This window comes from Falco peregrinus, chromosome 10 (assembly GCF_023634155.1).
Source record: "Falco peregrinus isolate bFalPer1 chromosome 10, bFalPer1.pri, whole genome shotgun sequence".
NCBI lineage: Eukaryota > Metazoa > Chordata > Aves > Falconiformes > Falconidae > Falco > Falco peregrinus.
In genome coordinates, this window is record NC_073730.1 from 6474239 (window position 1) to 6492094 (window position 17856).

At 38.6% G+C, this 17856-nt stretch overlaps 1 protein-coding gene across 6 annotated transcripts in view; it reads left to right on the plus strand.

Annotated features, from left to right (window-relative positions):
• RALGPS2 (Ral GEF with PH domain and SH3 binding motif 2) overlaps positions 1 to 17856 on the plus strand; it is a 134334-nt gene that overhangs the window by 25869 nt on the left and 90609 nt on the right. For all 6 annotated transcript variants that reach the window (XM_055815114.1, XM_055815115.1, XM_055815116.1 and 3 more), the window contains exons 2-4: positions 1798 to 1929; positions 5561 to 5668; positions 15780 to 15830. In XM_055815114.1, coding sequence (XP_055671089.1) covers positions 1798 to 1929; positions 5561 to 5668; positions 15780 to 15830 — 291 coding nt within the window. The remainder of the gene's footprint in view (positions 1 to 1797; positions 1930 to 5560; positions 5669 to 15779; positions 15831 to 17856) is intronic.

Sequence of the window (17856 nt, forward strand, 5' to 3'; positions counted from 1 at the left end):
TCAGCAGAAAAGAGGATTAAATTAGGACAAGTGTACCTTCTTGAACACGAGGAAGGCCTGAAACTGATTTTGGAGATGTGATGTCTCTGTCCTCCACTGTCACTACATAAATGAAAATTATGACACGTCAGTTAGCTTTATTTCCTTGCTTTTCAGTTCAGTAAATAAGAAGGCTATAGGGAGGAGGCGCTGGGGAGCTGAGCATTTGGAAATACTCCACATGAGACAGTCTGAAGGGTAATTGAGATAGGAAAGGACAGGGCAGCAGTGACACTCACAAGCCAAAGATGAGGTATTTTTTCCTCCTTTGTATGTTCTATTAGTGTAATACTTATTATAAAAAAAATAAATCTAAGTGCAGTTAAGTGTATTTTTAGTGGAGGAAACAATCTTAATTATAGCATGTGGGCTGGGACTATAATGTTTAAGTGAAATGTAGTGTCTTCTGTCCTGTGAATGAGCATATCATTTAAAAAAAAAAACCAAAACCAAAACAAAACAAGATAAGGTCAAATGTGAATGGTTGTTCTGAACTGCAGAAGTATGACTGAACATGGTTCAGGTGGGGACTATTAATACCCCAAAATATCTAGCAGTTATAGTGTTTGACTGAAATTTGCAGTGTGGCCCTTTCAGTTGCATCCTTTCTGTATTGCATTCCTACAAGGACACTTGAAAGTTACTGCTTTTTTTTAAATGATATTTTTTTATTTAGATATTGCAGTTTCTTGCCTTCCAGGCTTGTTTACCTGACATATCTGGCTTATGTCACTTGGAGATAGAAATTTTTGGATTACTGATTTTATTTCATTACTTAGAGGTCTTAAATATGAGATGCTGTAATGCTGTTTTGTTATGTGGCATTACTCAGTTTCCTGTCACTTACCTTCTCCATTTATTTGCACAGTCTGTAATAGTTCTGAGTTAAAATTACAAACCTAAAGTGAATCTCATAAATAATAGCAACTTCGGAAAACACTTGTTATAAACATAGACCTGTGAAAACTGATTTATAATAATTTTCACACTAGAGGGCACTAAGATCTCATGAAATTTAAGTCCAAAACAATTTTTACTCTCCCTCTAACACTGAGGTATTGGGTAGTCTTACTGTTGTTGTAGTGGATGCCAAAGCTTTCAATTTCTTTTGCAGTATTTTCTCTGTAGAAATGAGGAGTAATAGTATTCTTTCAAGAATAAACCTAGTGTGTGGAGTTTTCCCTTGTGTGGTTTGTTTTGCAGTTTGTTTTTTGGTGGTGTTTTGGGGTTTTTTTGCTAAACAATAATTTGGGTAATTTGTGGAGAAAAGCCCAAGTTCCGCTTGTACTCTTAAATTGCTTTTAATGCGGTAATTTTCTCTTGAAGCTGGTGAATAGACATATAAGAGGAAATCATTGAATACCTTCTTATAAAAGTTACTGATAGTTAACATCTGCACTATATTTTTTTAAAGTTGGTAATCAGGAAAAGAATCATATGTGTACTGATGTGCAGGCCTAACTTCAAGTTAGGGTTAATGCATACATTTACATATTGATACCTGGTATATGGAAAATAGCAGGGGAAAGCATATGAAAATCTATACTGCCAGTAAGTATTGGATTGCAATGGAACTTTCAGTTCTTTATGTCATTTTAGAGCTGGTAATTTCAGAATATATGTTTGAACTTAAATTTTGGACCTCAAAGAAGTGTAGCCATTTTGGAAGTAATTTTTTTTTTTGTCACAGATTTTAGATACTGAATTTTACTTAAAACTTGAAAAAAATGGTTTGTGATTACTTTTTGCTCTTTGTAGGAATGGTTATTCAGTTGCCTTGGAGATGATCCTGCTGCTGTAAATGTAGGGGTGAAGATTAATGGTGTGGGCAGTATGGACCTAATGAACGGACAGTCAAGCAGTGTTAATATTGCAGCTACTGCTTCAGAGGTAAGGATTACAAAACTCAGTTATTGCATACTTAAGACTCTAAGTACTCACATTATTTAAAATGCACCGAAATGTAAGTTTTTCTTTTAACAGATCTAGTGCGGCAGGTTCTTGTTTTGTGTGTTGGTTTCATATGCCCCAGTTCAGATGTGAATAACTTAAAAGTTCTGACCTTTGCATACCAAAATAAAGCGTGAGCTAGCTTTTACAGCCTTGCCATTGCCAAAGCTGCCTTTTTTTGTGTTCTCTTCCATCGCATTTAGACAAGGCAGCTTTTCTTTTAAGTTTTAACAATAATAGATGCTCTTAGTGCGATAAGCTGGGCTGGCGAAGCCTGTGGGAAATGTTCTTTTCTTTGACAGGTACTTGTGTGCCTGTGTGGTGAGGGGCGGTCTGACACAGTAGCACAGGAGTAAGGTTGTTCCCGTTGTCTCTCGGACTGTGCTGAAGCATTGGTATGGGTCCCCTCTGGCCCAGCAAAGCTGCTGCCCTCCAGAAGTGAGCAGCTTGTGAGTTAAGAGAATGTGTATCAGCCGAGCAATGGGGATTGGTCTCCTATGCTCATGCCTCTTATTTTGAAGTTAATCTGGTTAACCATTTTTCATCTTACTACTTAAAGAAAAAGAAGGGGCAGGGTGAAGTTGGTACCAGAGTTTTTGAGCTCTTTTTGCTAGGATCATGTGAGGAGCTGTTGAGAGTTGTGACTGATTCCTAAATTCTTAGCAATGTTGGAGAGTTTGCAGGACCTCTTTGGTTTGGAGGTTTTTTTTTCCAGAACTCTTGGAGATCACTCCCTCTTCAAGTTTTTTGTTGGGTTTGGGTTGGTTTTTTTCCTGTTAATGCCTCATAGTACTGAGGTGAAGGGAACTGAAAATCTGCCTTCAGTGTATGTTGAGTGATCTTCCCAGATGCATTGTGTGTTGTCATTAGGGTGACTGAATATATGCTTTGGCTTGTACAGATGTACAGTGGGAGACAGTTACTTTATTGCTGATGCATATTATTTTTATTGCTTTTGTTACAGTGTGAAACATGTTTTTTTTAGCAAGGTGGATTTCAGTTTTTTTTTTTTTTTTTAAAAAAAAAGACATGGTATTCAAGAACCCTACAAAGGTGGTAGTGATGAGAGCCACAACATCCTGAACACAGTTGCCTTTGTAAATGAATCTTTGAACCTTACCAAAGATAGTTGTTTTACTTACATATTTACACAAGTATTTCAATAGCAGAGCTGCATGTGTGCTGTGCACTTGCATGTGCATATGGAAATGGAAAGTACCACAAACAAGGTGAAAGGAAAATTGGAGTGTTGTGTTATCAAAAGGGTAAAAATAATTTCCAGCATAATTTCACAAGTATTGTCAAGATTTAAACAAGAAAGCTGACATCACAAGACTATTATTTGTTTTTATACAGATGCTTGTACTTCCCTTATTGATTGTTGTATTATGAATCATTGACTGACCATTTGTTGGCATACAACTGAAAAGATTTCTTGGAAGAAAGCTCTCTTTTTTTTTTCTTTTCTTTTCTTTTTCTTTTTTTTTACTCAGCAAGATAGTCTTGAATGTTTACATGATGTCTGATAAATTTGAGTAAAAGTGGTACTTTTTTGTTTCTTTCTTGACTGGGAGGAGGAAGGACTCGTAACTGAAATGTTTCACTATGTTGGTTACTGAAAATGCCAGCCTGGTTTGGAGATTTTGGTGGGTGGTGTTTTCAAAATCAGGTTTTTCAGAGAGAGATGGTACTGTTAGAAGAACTTAACTAAACCAGACATGATTATCAAATTAGCATGTATGTTATTTATGTGTCTTGATAACAAAAGTGCTTAAAAATGGACAAGAGTTTATTTCAGCTGGCTGAATTCTTAAGGAGTTTGAGTGTTCTTGTTTCGGTGAGTGGGAAGCTGAAGGCAAAATACATAGTGTAGCCCTAAAATACTGCCTTGGGTAGCTTTTTAGGAGAAGACATTAGCACAGTAGAGCTATTAACATCAGTGACCATGTGCTGTCTTTCCTCCTGCGCTGGCATCAGCAGACATGATGCAGATGTTAGTTGAAAAGTGCAGTCTAACAGTGCTGAAATCTGGCTTCCACCAGAAGCGATCTGGTGAAGCAATCACTCCTGAAGGTGTTGTGTTTGTGACCCATACCCATGGTCTTGAAAACTTTCAACATTAGCAGTAAAATTACACAGACTGTCAGCAACTGCCTTTATGTGGGCCAAAGTCTAATCTTTTCAGCTTTCTAAGAGCCATCCCCCGTGATGGTGATGAGGACAGAGCTTGAGGATACATTGGTGATCGACATAAAGACTAGGCAGGTCTTGGTTTGTCTTCACTGTGTTTTGCCATAGCTGAGCTGGAGCTCCCAGCCATGGTGAGAACAAGCTCCGTGCACCAATACTCATTTTCTTTCTCTCAAGTCTCCGAACAAAGCATTCGCAGGACTGTTACGGGAGCTCTGTTGGCACTTAGGTCAAGGCTATGCTCTTGCTGAAGCATGCAGGTGCCACTCTGTGCTTCAGGTAAATGTACTGTTTGATGAAGAAGCAAACATCTGAATTTGGTGCAGTCACTGGCTGTAGTATCTGTGGTTCTTCATGATTTTGCCCACATGTCTTGTCTTATTTCTTACTTTTTAGTTGAGAGTTTGCTTTGTACCAGGTTTCTGAAAGTGAGAAGAAACCAAGCAAGAAACATGCATAGCCTTTTGGGTCTTCAGAGGAGAGTGTGGGGCAGCAAAGTCATTGCATGCTGTATGAATGTTTCTGGAATAGGTGTGCCCGTGGTTCAGGTGTGAAGCATACATCTAGATGTGACATCTCAGTCTCCGTTGGGTAAAACCCTTCTTGCTTGTGATGGTGGACCAGAATCTAGTTTTGCATCCATACACTAGAGGAAGTGATTACACCTAACACAGATACATTGTTTTCATTTGTTTCATGTGAAAACAATACATGAAACATACGAAACCAGTAGGTAGTGTTAATTTCATACAAAGTGTTAATTTTTTGAATCCTATTTGTGTTTTGCAGGGAATCTAAATCTTTATGTTGCAGATAAAGATTCAGAGAATAATGTTCTAATATCCAGTATTTGCAAATGTGAATTACTAGCATTTACCAAAAAAAGCAACTAAAATGGTTTATACCAAGTGTCTTCAACAGGAACAGATCTTTAGCTCACAATGTAATTTTTAAGTTTTAATACTTCTGAGAGAAACAGGAGGAGATCGATACTGTTCTTTGTTAACTATTCCTTTGGGATTGACCTTGACTTTTTCCTCACCATAGTGGTATTTTTCCTGTTTCAAATTCAGTGTGATTGTATTGTTATTATTAACTTTCCCATCAACAAAATTGGAATTGAATTATGTGTTGAAATGTAACTGTTCTGTTTTGAGGAACACCTCTGAAATCCATTGAAGTCAATTTGAGAGTCTCTGGTTTTAGCTGTCTTTGTCAGGAGAAGGTATGTCCTCCGAGTGACTTTTAATGGATAATTTGCCCGATAGAAAAATTGTGTGAACAGTGATGTTTGAACAGAAATTTTGCTTTTGGGAGCGCAGAAACAGAACAGAAGAGGAGAGAACCAAAATGTTATTACTGGTTCTGTTTGTTTCTGCAGAAGAGTAGCAGCTCTGAATCCTTGAGTGACAAAGGTTCAGCTGAACTGAAGAAGAGCTTTGATGCAGTGGTATTTGATGTCCTAAAGGTTACACCAGAAGAATATGCGGTAAGCAATTCCAGTAATTTTTTACCTGTGTGTGAATCTTCTTGGCAACTTTTCCTCTGCTTCTCCATTTCTATATGTTTTTAGCCTAACTTCTGTCATCCATGGATTTCAAAAATGGATATTGCGCTATAGTTCTTCATTGTCTATGTTCTTTTTAATGCTATGTGATCTTTTTTGAGCTATGCCATCCAGGCATTTTTCACACCGTTATATGTAACATAGACCAAGGATTCTTAAATCCATATGATGAAGCTTAATTCTGACATGCGTGTATTAGTTGCAAGAATGTATTAGATCTCTACTTGTTTTTTTCTGGGGGTGTTTTAGTTGTTCACTCTGTTAATTCTTACGTCTAGGAAGTTTTTTCTTCTTTTGGGTGCAATGGTACAGAAAAATGAGTTGGATATCCTGCAGAACCAAAAACAAAGGAGTAAAGATGTTTAACCAAAACATTGAGTGATTTATTAATTTATTTTTACGCTACTTTTAGAGGTTAAGATGACAGATGGTCCTTCTAAGTGATTCAGATATGTTACTAGAAAGATTGCTAGCAAGCTATAATTCAAGTTACAAGATTTGTGATGAGTTGTCCTGGGGAGATGATCAATACGTGGTAGGATGCATCACAAAATATTCCCATTAAGTTTGTTCTATTTTTTAATCATTAACTTTTTCAGTGAATTGTTAATGGATAAATTGATTTTAATGAGGACACTGAAAATTTAAAGCATCTGGAGTATGAAGTGGTACTTAGACATTAAATTCTTCTTGAATAGTTAATGGGATTTATTTCTGACTGAGGTTCAGGCCTCTTACTGGCTCTGTCGGGAACAGCTGGGCAATGAATCACGACTTTTCATGGGAAGACGTTTTTGAAGCTGGCTATCCTTTCAATTTTATCCTAACGATTTCTGTACATAAAGGAAATATAAATGGTTAGGAGTTTGGGGCTAGGGGCATGAATTGAAGCGGAGTTAAGCACATAGGCCAGAAGGAATTCCTTTGAATGGCTCTGCTTTTTAGCCAGTTGTGGATGCTGTTGAGCAGCAGAGTAGATCACTTGGTCTCTGTGGAGTTGCTGTCACTCACTTGGACAGCAAAATACACAAAGGTGCTTGGTCTTGTATCGCATTTCATAACCCTTTTTCTCTGCTGTCCTCTGCTGTCTAATCCTTCATCTCTCATGTGTGGAAACCTTTTACTTTCGTGGATGTTGCCTACTTAAACCTTGGTTAGATAAAAATCTTTATTAAAATCTGGTGTTTGTACTGTTTTCATATTATGCTTCAAACTGTGTGGAGTTCCACTCACAAAGAGGAATCATTTAGTTAAACATCTCACATTAGGATTACAAATGTGTGGTTGTATTTTTGGTTTATACTACCTGGTATAATTTTGCAGTTTTCTCAATTCCCCAAAAGAAAGCACCTTTACTCTTAGCCTTCTCCCTTTTAAAGTATCCAGTTCTTCAAATTGGGCTTCATTTACTGTAAATGGACTAAAGTGGCTTACAGATAGAATTCTGAACAATTGAGCAAAATTACTAGTAGTCAGTGTTCAGCCCTTTGGCAAGGTTATAATTAATTTCATTTCTTTTTCAAAGTTCATATACACAGCTTTAAGTTTGTCATTAATGTTTGTTTCCCCAGGCAAGTTTATCTGCTTTTATAGTAGGGCTTGCTTGCTTTGAATGCTGTCTTCTTCCATTCTTGCTGAAGGTTATAGAAATAAGTAGATTTACTGAATACGTAGGTACCTTGGAGGAGAAAATACCTTTAAGCCTTATGCTTGTTTTTATTTTATTGTCCATTTCCTTTTCTTCCTGGTTTTAGTCCTGCCATTACAGAGAAGTATAAAATCTTAATTTGGATTTCAGTTTTAATGTGAAGACTACCAGAGTGATGCAGTATGGCCAGGCTCTTGAGCATACTGGCACAGATGAGAATGCAAAGTGATGTTGGTAAGGTTTTCATTATAATACAGGGTATGCACTGCTGCCACTGGACATGGATATGCTACAAACTGCTATTTCAAAGTATGAGAACACTTCTAGTTTAGTGATAGCTCTTGTGAAATATATGCAGTGCAGACTGCAGACATCTGTGATGTAGTGAAGGCTGAGTGAATCAGTACTGTGCTTTATTTTTTTTTTATGTGGGAAACTGAGGAAATAATTTGTGGGCTGTGTACCTTATTCATGGAGAGAAAAAATAATGTGATGAAGCCAGTAAAACAGCAATAAATGCAAGTTGCTACACAAGAGCTAGTTAGACAGTTGTCTAATAGGAAACTTTGGCTTGAATGAAAAAGGATTCCAGTCATAAGTAGCACAAAGGTGGGAGTTAACTGATAAAGTCAACATTGTCATTGGTAAGTTTTATCCTGTACCTTGTACGATAAGTTGCATTTTGATCAAAAATGGGTCACTGCACATCTGTGTACATAATTGTAACAATTACAATTATGCTGCAGGAAGAAGAGCAAAACTCTGAAAGATAATTAAGTTTGAGAGATCACTGGAAATAAGATTAATACTAGTGGTTTCAGTACCAGTATGAAACACACAGATGTGTTTTGAGTTCCCACTGTGTTAGAGATACTGTTATTTAAAAAGTCTGTTTAGTCAGTTAGTGGGTAAGAGACAAGTTGGACTACAAAATCTATTGCTTGTAATCCTGTATTTTCAAGAAGCTGTTTACCAGGCCAAAGAGAAGCCCAAGTGTAAATATTTTCGGTGATTTTATTTCCATGTTCTTCCCTTTGGCAGTCATCTAGCACTGTCCTGAATACTCAGCTGGTGTGCCATTTCATGGAATGGTCCTTTGTTCAGTCTTGTACTAACTTTCTAGCCAAAGTATGCTAGCCCTTCAAGGGGTCTAGCTTGAGCAGTGACGGAAATTATTATTGCAATAGACATGTAATAGTCCAGTTATACTGTTGTTACCAGCCAGGTGCTCTTTGTAAGGTTGAAGGCTGCTTTAGAAAGGGTCAAGTTACAGCTGAAATAGGTGAGATCTTCAGGTGTAGTTGCTGCTGTTGCAAATGTATAGTTTGCTTTATCCCTCTGCAGCTTACAGAAATGGTTTCCAGGGGATTTATTGAATGCCTGAACATTTCATAGATTTTGGGGAAAAAGAATCCCATTCAATGAGTATGAAGTAGGACATGTTTGTTTTCTCCTAAGGGTTCTACAGGCTGCTTTCTAGCTGTAACTAGTAAGGAGACTGTCTCTGTTTTAAATATCTGCTTTTAGGCTGATCACTGCTTGGTTCTTTATTAAACGGCTAAAAGCCACAAAACAAGTTGGTGCCAGGATTACCCACTGGTGTCTGGCCCTGCCGATGGAGCCGTCGTGTGTGTGCAGGGTAGGCACCGCGGCAGTGAATGCTGTCCATTTTCGTCGAAGGGAGAAGTGTGGTTTCAAGCGTACAGGGCACAATTTGTGGGGGAGGGATATGTTAATGGTGCAGTGGCAGTAGAAAGTGGGGGCTGCTGAGACTGAAAGAAAAAAGGAAAATGCTTGGGGACATGAGGTCCAAATTAAGATGTTGGCGAACCTCAGGTTGAAGAAATATTTATTTTCTGCTTTACAGTAAATTCTTATTCCTTAGACTGCTACTGTTTAATTATTTGACTGTTTATTACTTTTTGACTTGCTTTTCCATTTTATATTTCAACTAAGCCACAGTGGTGTAAATATTTGAGGTAGAATTAAGGGAAGCGCAGCTGTATAAATCCATTGCTTTTTTTTCCACCAGGTTATCTAAGAAGGATTCTTTATTCTTTGCCCTAGTCTCTGAAAGTGCTATGAAGTAAGCTCACACTTTACATGTATGTTTATTTCTTTTTTATTCCAGTTAAGCTTTGTCAAATGGATGTTGGAAAAAAGAATATTGCTTATTTTGGAAACAATACACAAATAAAGCTTATTATAAAAACATTCAGACAAAACAAGGAATTTTTCTCAGCTGCATTCTTAGGACAGTTAAATATCAAGCTATCTATATCTGAAGAAAGAGCATGAGAAGTGTGTTTTGTAAAGGAAGCAGGTCCCAAGAGTTTTGGAACCACATTGTGTGTGCAATAAAAGTGCAGAAATAGGTTTTGAGGTGTGTGGGGTTCAAACAACTCATTTTTTTGCCCCTTCAAATAGAACAAAAATAACTTTAACTGGCCCAGGGTTCCCCCCAGGAGAACTTTCTCTTGTGTGGGACTCTGGCAGATTCACAGTCCCCTCTGCGAGTTCCTGCGTGGCTACTGGTGTGAGCTGTGCTACGCGGTTCCTGGCAGTAATGTTGGTTTTGGCCTCTCCAGAGGCTGGTTGTCAGTGGATTTAGGGAGTTTGAGGCAAGTCTGTCTGCTGCATCTGAGAGCAGTTTGAATAAAGTGAAGTACTGGGCCCTGGGAGCTTTTGATGAAAAAGGACTTCTGCTTGTATGTGTTCCTGTTCACTTTATTTTACAGAAGAATATTACAGAACAAGTATGTTCTCAATGAGAGCAAGAAGAAGCAACTTTATTATAGCGTGTGGAGGCACTATTAATGATAAAAATTTTGGAGTGGAGTTTGCGAGAAAAAAGTAGAGTTTCAACACAGGAACTTTAATCCCCCAGCGTTCGTTTTGGACAGCAGAATTATTCTCCTACTGATGCAGTGCTTAACAGAGACTTAGCTATTTTTTCAGTGAGGAAAAGTATTCTGGCAGCCCAGAGAGACAGTGCTAAGCCAAGTTGGAAGGCTTAAATATAATTCCTTCTAAAAATTCAGATTAAGGAACAATTTATGAAGTGCTGCTTGAACCAACATGGCTTCAAGGAAAATCAGATTATGGCAGTGTTCTTCAACAACCAAAATGTAGACGTTTGATATTTTTTTTTCATCTCAGACAGAAACTTAGTTTTTCCTTTCACACTGATGGTCTCTGTCCAGGAGCAATATGGGAAGTACAGTGTCCTTACAGTAGGTACATGGATGGCAGGAAAATTTGTAGTACAGCAAGTAGCCTGATAGAAAGAACACGTGCTTGGGGAGGTCTAGAGGCTAGAAAGGTGGGATTGTACCCCATATCAAATGTGAAGTTTCACATAGGAGTGTGGGGAGGACTCAATGCAGTGGTGTTAACTGCAGCTAGGTGTTCCTAAGTTCAGGTTTTTATGGAAGAAGGGTAATCCGTATGTATTCACAGAAACCAGAAAGAATTAGAGAATATTTTACAATTTAATTTCATTGAGCTGCTCCATATTCCTCAAAGAAGCAACATACTGAAATGTAGTTCTTCATCATCTGGATGTAAAATTTTTGGCCTGACAGATCTCCTCGAGAGAGGGGTAAATCTCTTTATATGTATACGAGGCGGTGTGGTAATAATTTTAGGGTTTTGAAGTACTTAATTGTTAACAAGTCCAACATCTCAGCAGCCAGGAGAGCTAAAGTATTTTTAAACTTGCCTGTTGGGGACTTTCCCCAGGCAGGGTCTTTCTACTACATGCAAAAGCTGCCACGGCTGTGCAGGGGCAGCAGAATTACCTTCCAACCGCACTGCCTGTGTGTGAACTGCAAGGTGATCATTTGCTGTGCTTAAAAGTAGGTTTTCTCTTGTAACGTTCTTCAGGTGGTTGATAATTGGGAAATATATTAGTCATACATTAAAAACATACCTCTTCTAATCATATTCTAGAATTGTTATGTAGGAGATCTAAGGCAAACATAAACACAAAACTTCCGTTCACCAGTGAAGTACTTTAATATATAAATGAACTTGATAGACATATCGCTTGTGGAAAGGCAGAAGATACTGAGTTTTCCTATCTTTGTGTAATCAGAATGCTTATTTAACTGATAAGTAGGAATAAGTTTACGCTTTTGTACTACACATGTAATTCCATTTTTTTTATGTATCTGTGCAGCTGACAACTCAAAAACAAGATGGGTTATGGTTCATGTAACAAATTGATGTGCACACTTACAATTTTTTGTTTGAATATTGAATGTTAAACTACATTTAGGAGAAGGTGCTATCCAGGAATTTGTATTGGCTGGGCTAAGGAGCTGGAATGAGAAAAGTTGGTGTGTTGTATCTTCCATGGCAGAAATCAAACTAGTGGCTTTGTTTATTGGGGTTTAAATTCCCCTTGATTTGGTCATGATAGAAGTTCTTTGTTGTTAAAGTTGAGCAATGGCATGTAACATAATAATTTTCGAAGCTTTATCATTTCAAGTGCTATTAATTAGAATGCCAGCCTTTCCAGTTTGCTTTATTTTTGCCTTAGCAGTGAGCAAGCACCTTTTTTTACCTTTTAAGGGTAAAAATTCACTTACGTGTTAGACTTAAAATATGAGTAAGTGAATGTTTAAAAAGTTCTGTTTTGTCAAAAGTTATTTTTAAACTCTTATGTGAGGTACTGCAAACTCAAATGGCTTTTTATCCATCAGTTCAGGTATTCAGCTGTCAGTTACTTGCCGCTTGAATTGTGAACAATTTTTTAAGTGCTTGGAACTCTTAATGGAAATTGCAAGCTCTTTTAAGAAAGGAACCTCCATAAGGGATGTTTCTTGAACAAGAGGTAATGTGATACAGTGTTACTGGAGATTTTAGTGAAAGCAGCAAGAGGCATAAACCAAACAAGCAAAAAAAAAAAAAGAAAAATCAGCCTAATATCAATGTGATACTAGAAGAAAGAATTTTCTCTGTTGAATTTTTTTTTTTGTTCCAAACTTGCTTTTTCAAATACTGTAAGGTACTTAATAGCAATTTCAAATCTTTTTAGTAATAAACATTAATCTCTAACTTCAGGATTCATGTGTTTTTCAAATGTTAATTTACCCATTTAATGTCACCGTTTATCAAAATCAATGCATGATTTTAAATGAATTCTGTTGTGAAGTTATAATGGTCTTTGTTTCATCGGTGTTGGGTGTTGATCTTGTCTTAAAGTAATTATTTGCTTAGGAGTCACTACTGAAGCAATTAATAGTCTAATGTAGCTAAGGCAGTTCAGGTTGATTAAGAGGACAATTCTGGAGGGCTGGGAAGAAAGGCAACATATTTTTAAGCATTCTCTCTTCTTTGCGAACAATGAATCCGTTCTCTGGCTCACTTTTATTGTACTGTTGTAATCTTGTAGTATATGCAATGAAATGTGAATAACCATTTAAAAGCCTGGGTCTTTTGTTAAGATGTTTTCATATACCCTATATTCAAATTCTATTCAAGTGCCCATTCCTCTGTTTTCACCTTCCCCAACCCAACCAATTCTCTAATTCATTTCCCTTATTGAGAAGCATAGTGATACATTCCATCAGCCACATATTTAGCAGAGAAACAGGAGACTAGAGATTGAGTTCTATGGCTGGTTTTTCAGGACTAGGTTCTTTACCTTGGAAATCAAAAGGAAGAATTAACTCTTGCTGTAATGCGTGGCTGTTCTATGGTCAGGATTTGATCAGGTTAGAAAAATGAATCCATGCTTTCCTTCTGTCCCTTTGTCTCCTGAGTGTTCTCTGCAGGTAAGAAAGTGTAATTCCTTGATGTTTGCGCCTGCACAGCCATGGGTACGTGGTTAGATGATTTACAGAACTGGGATGTATCCGCTCTTTCTTAGTGAGCGGGAAGAAATAATGCACACACCTAAGTATCAGGCAAGTTTGTCCCACACAGTAGTACACACTTTCTGTGCAGTACTTAGGTAAGTGCTGCCTTCATAGGGAAGCCCTTTTCTTGGGCATTCTGAAGTTATAATCTTAAAGTTTTAAGGAAGATTTAGAAACAAGTATATGAAATTGTTCCTCAACTCCTTTTAGGATAAATGTTTTCTGAAAGTGTCTCGATTATTAGCTTCAAGACCATTCTAACTGTAGAAATCAGACTAGAAAAATCTAATAAAACTTTAAAACATAGAATCATAGAATCATTTAGGTTGGAAAAAAGTTTAAGACCATGGAGTCCAGCCATTAGCCCAGCACTGCCAAGCCTACCACTAACCCATGTCCCCAAGTGCCACATCTGCACATCTTTTAGATATCTCCAGGGGTGGTGACTCTGCCACCTCCCTGGGCAGCCTGTTCCAGTGCCTGACCACCCTTTCAGTGCAGACATTTTTCCTAATACCCCATCTAAACCTGCTCTGGCACAGCTTGAGGCTGTTTTCTGTTGTCCTGGTACTCGTTAAATGGGAGAAGAGACCGACCCCCACCTGGCTACACCCTCCTGTCAGGCAGCTGTAGGGAGTGATAAGGTCCCCCCTGAGCCCCCTCCTCTCCAGGCTGAACCCCCCCAGCCGCCCCCCCCCCCCCCCCAGCCTGGTGCCCCGGCCCCTTCCCCAGCCCCTGCCCGGCTCTGGACACGCTCCAGCCCCTCAATGTCCCTCTTGTCGTGAGGGGCCCGACACTGACCCCAGGGTTCGAGGTGCCGCCTCCCCAGTGCCGAGTGCGGGGGGCCGGTCACAGCCCCGCTCCTGCTGGCCACGCTGTTTCTGGTACAAGCCAGGATGCTGTTGGCCTTCTTGGCCACCTGGGCACACTGCTGGCTCACGTTTGGCCAGTGGTCGCCCAGCACCCCCAGCCCCTTTCCCCCCAGGCGGTTTCCCAGCCCCTCTGCCCCCAGCCCGTAGCGCTGCGTGGGGCTGGTGTGACCCACCTGCAGGACCCGGCACTGAGCCCTGTTGAACCTCATCCAGCTGGCCTGGGCCCATCGATTCAGCCTCTCCGGGTCCCTCTGCAGAGCCTCCTGCCCTCAAGCAGATCAACACTTCTGCCCAGCTTGGTGTTGTCTGCAAACATCATTGTTTGGAAGAAGGAGCAACCAATTAAAGCAGAGCCCAGGAAAGAAAGTTTGTAAAAAGGAAACACATAAAAGGCTTGTCGCTTCAATGACGTTGTACTACAAAATACCAGATGATTGTGTCCAGTATGTTGGTTACAGAAACTGGGACTGATTTATACAGGGTTTTTGTGGTCATGCTTGATTGCCAAAATACCCATCTGAAAATAGATGTGGAGGTCAAGGAGATGTGCTACAAAATGTAGATTTGATCGTCTTTGGCAAGACACATCACTTCTTGTTAGAGCAGGTGCAAAGAGATGCTTTCTTGAAAGTAGATCATCCTAGTTAAATTTTTTCTGCAAGGTTGTCTTTATCTGAGAAGCTATTCTGCTAGCCAGCAATGGCATTCGATGGCAGTTGCAATTTGTGAGAGTCACAAACATGTCAGTGTATATATACAGCAGAGTGTATAAATGGCGGAAACACTGTTTTCAAGGAAATGGGAATAAAGCTGTGCAGCTCACATCTGAGAAAATCAAACGAGGTCCTTGGATTCATTGTTAAAAGGGTATTTGTGATACCTAACTCAGATGGCACTGGTATTTCTGGGCTACCTACATACTCTTTGAAAGAGATGGTCTTTTTTTTTTTTTTTTTTTTTTTTTTTTTTTTTTTTAATTCATAGCCAGGCAGCAATCCTAAATTGTACACTTAAAATAGGGCTCTGTGAATGTGTTTCGAAATGCAAAACGTGGTGTTTGGCTCTGTGGTTTCCCCTTTATCTTTTCCAAAGCTAAACAGATATCCCAGACACGAGAATGTACTTCCTGATTCTGACTTGCTGGCTGTGAGATGGCCTGTATTTAATTTTAAGTGTTGCTGTGCAACTGAACAATTACTTAGCTTAATTATTCAAATGTGGTTCAAGTGTTGATTGAAAAATTTTAGGGGTGTTTCAATAGAATTGTGTAACACCTAGACTGAGACTCAGTTTGAAGAGAAACTGTCCTTGAGCAACTAAAGTTAGTTTCTTATATTCTTGGATAGCTTCTTATATTGTGTTTCTGAGTTCAAGCTCTGACTTGCATATGTAACTGCAGGATTATGCTCCTGAGAATAATCTATCATAATTCGTTTATTTTACTAAATGTGAAGTTTAGAGCGCTTTGTCCTCCATTTTTGCAGAACAGTTTTGTGGTAGGAGCCGAAACCTCTGAAATCAGCTACAAAATGAAAGTCAAATAATGAAAAGAAATCAGAACAAATACAGTTCTCATGCAGCATAGCAACTTAATGGAATACAAGTTTAATTTAAAACGTAATTTATGATTTTTTTTTTTCTAATTTCAGGGTCAGATAACACTAATGGATGTCCCCGTATTCAAAGCAATTCAGCCAGAGGTAAGTGGTTTATTGGGTTTGTTTTCAGATTTACATGAAGAATTTATACAGTGGCATAACTTTTCTGGAATTGCAACGTTGTCCCAGTTCATATAGCTCCAAAGCAGATGGTTTTTGTTACGCAAAACTATCTGGAACTAATGGTTAGTTTGGGGATTGAAGTATTGGTATTTAAATATGTTCAGCTAGTGCCAGAGATGAATTATCTGGGTTTTAATGTTTCTGAATTATAAACATCTTGATTTGATTACTCTGATCATAACGTTTTAGGTTTCAGCTCCTGATACCTCATGCCATACCTCGTACTGTCTTCAGTTTCCCTAACTGATTCATATCTTTTTTTGAAAAAAGAAAAATGGCTGTAATGACATCGTGTATTTAAAATGAGTGTGATCTGTGGATATATTGGGATAATATATTGATGATTTGTGTCTTCTGTTTTATTTTACGTAAAATGCCATATTACTTTCTGATTGCAACCTGACTTGAACTGATGTTTTTAGAATCTTCTGTGATGATAATGGATGATTAATTTGTTTATTCTTATTTCTGCGTGATTAGCATTTTCCTGTGGGCGTTGTTTTGCACTTTGAAGGTTTATTGTCCACTTCATCAATAGTGTGTAAGTCTTTTTCAGCTCATCAGTCACCTTTAGGCTATCATATGCTGCTTTATTGGTAGCAGGCATTTGTTGTGTCCCTGTTGTGGCACACTGAAGAATATTTTGTATCCAGTGGAGAAACCTGCTGAATCTCTTGGCTGTGATTGTTGATTTCATCATTTGTGTACCCACAAATTTTTTGAAGGCTTCCTTTTGATCTGTACTTGAAAATGTTGTGATGATTTAGCTTTCATGATTTCAGCAAGCTATTTCCCAACCCATGTGGATTTGTGTGGGTCTTTTGGTTGTTTTTTTTTTCTCTAAAATCCTTCAAAGAGGCTCCCATTTGATCTCTCTGGCTTCCCCCCGCCCTCCCCCCCCCCCCCGCCCTCCCCAGGTATCCTTAGAGTTTTTTTGATGGAATACGTTTATCCTGATCTTCTAATAGGTTCCATTTCTTTTTTTTAAAAAAAAAGCTGTTTGAAAACTTTAAAGCATTTTACCCTTTTATCTGATTCTTCTAAACATTTTCCTGATACGTGTTTGTCAACTTTTTCTAATGTTAAACGTTACTGCTCTGTCGGGTTCACCCTCCTTCCGAATGTTGAATACACTCTTGAGTGTTCTTATGCAGTGCCTCGTATCTAGCTAGTCTGAGCTTCAAGGTACTGAGTAGTGAAAAATCAGAACACTGATTTAACTAGTTAGAACGTTGTGTAATGATCTGTTAATAAAGAAAGTCCGCTGCTTGAACTTGATGGTAGTTTACTCTTTGCAGTCTGCTTCCAGCACTGCACAGGATGAGCAGTCAGCTGTGTAACAACCACAAGGAAGCAAGCAAGCAAGGAAGTTAGACATAGTGGCAGTGATCCAGTACTCCATACCTCATAATTTATTGTTCTTCTTATGCTGCCTCTTGTATCTCAGATTCTGTTGTGTGAGCAGACCTACAGTAAGTCTCTGAGAGATGAGAAGAAATGCCAAGAAAGTACATGTAATTTTGTTGGCTGTCCTAACCCATTATTGTAAACTGTAAAAGAGGAAAGCAGAATAAAATAATGAACCGTATCCCAAAAAAACCCAGCTGTGAGAGAACAGGTGACTATATAAAGTAATTCCTTTTAAGAAATCTGTATTTACTGCATAAGTAGAATTTATGCGATGTCTCCACTGGAAAATATCCATATGAGGAGGAAGAGTAGCTGTTTTGACACTTCAAGTGTTTGTACAAAAACAGTTGACAGCACAGACAGCCTGCAAGTATTACCTGTCCATCAGTGCTGCTTCACAGGTAGACAGAGGTCTGTCGTCTTGTATCTGACGTGCCTTTGAATTGTCTTAATCCTCTATGGAAAAGGGAATACAGATTAACTCTCAGGTCAGAAGAAGCTAGACACATGAAATGCTTTCCTCTCTGTTTTGCAG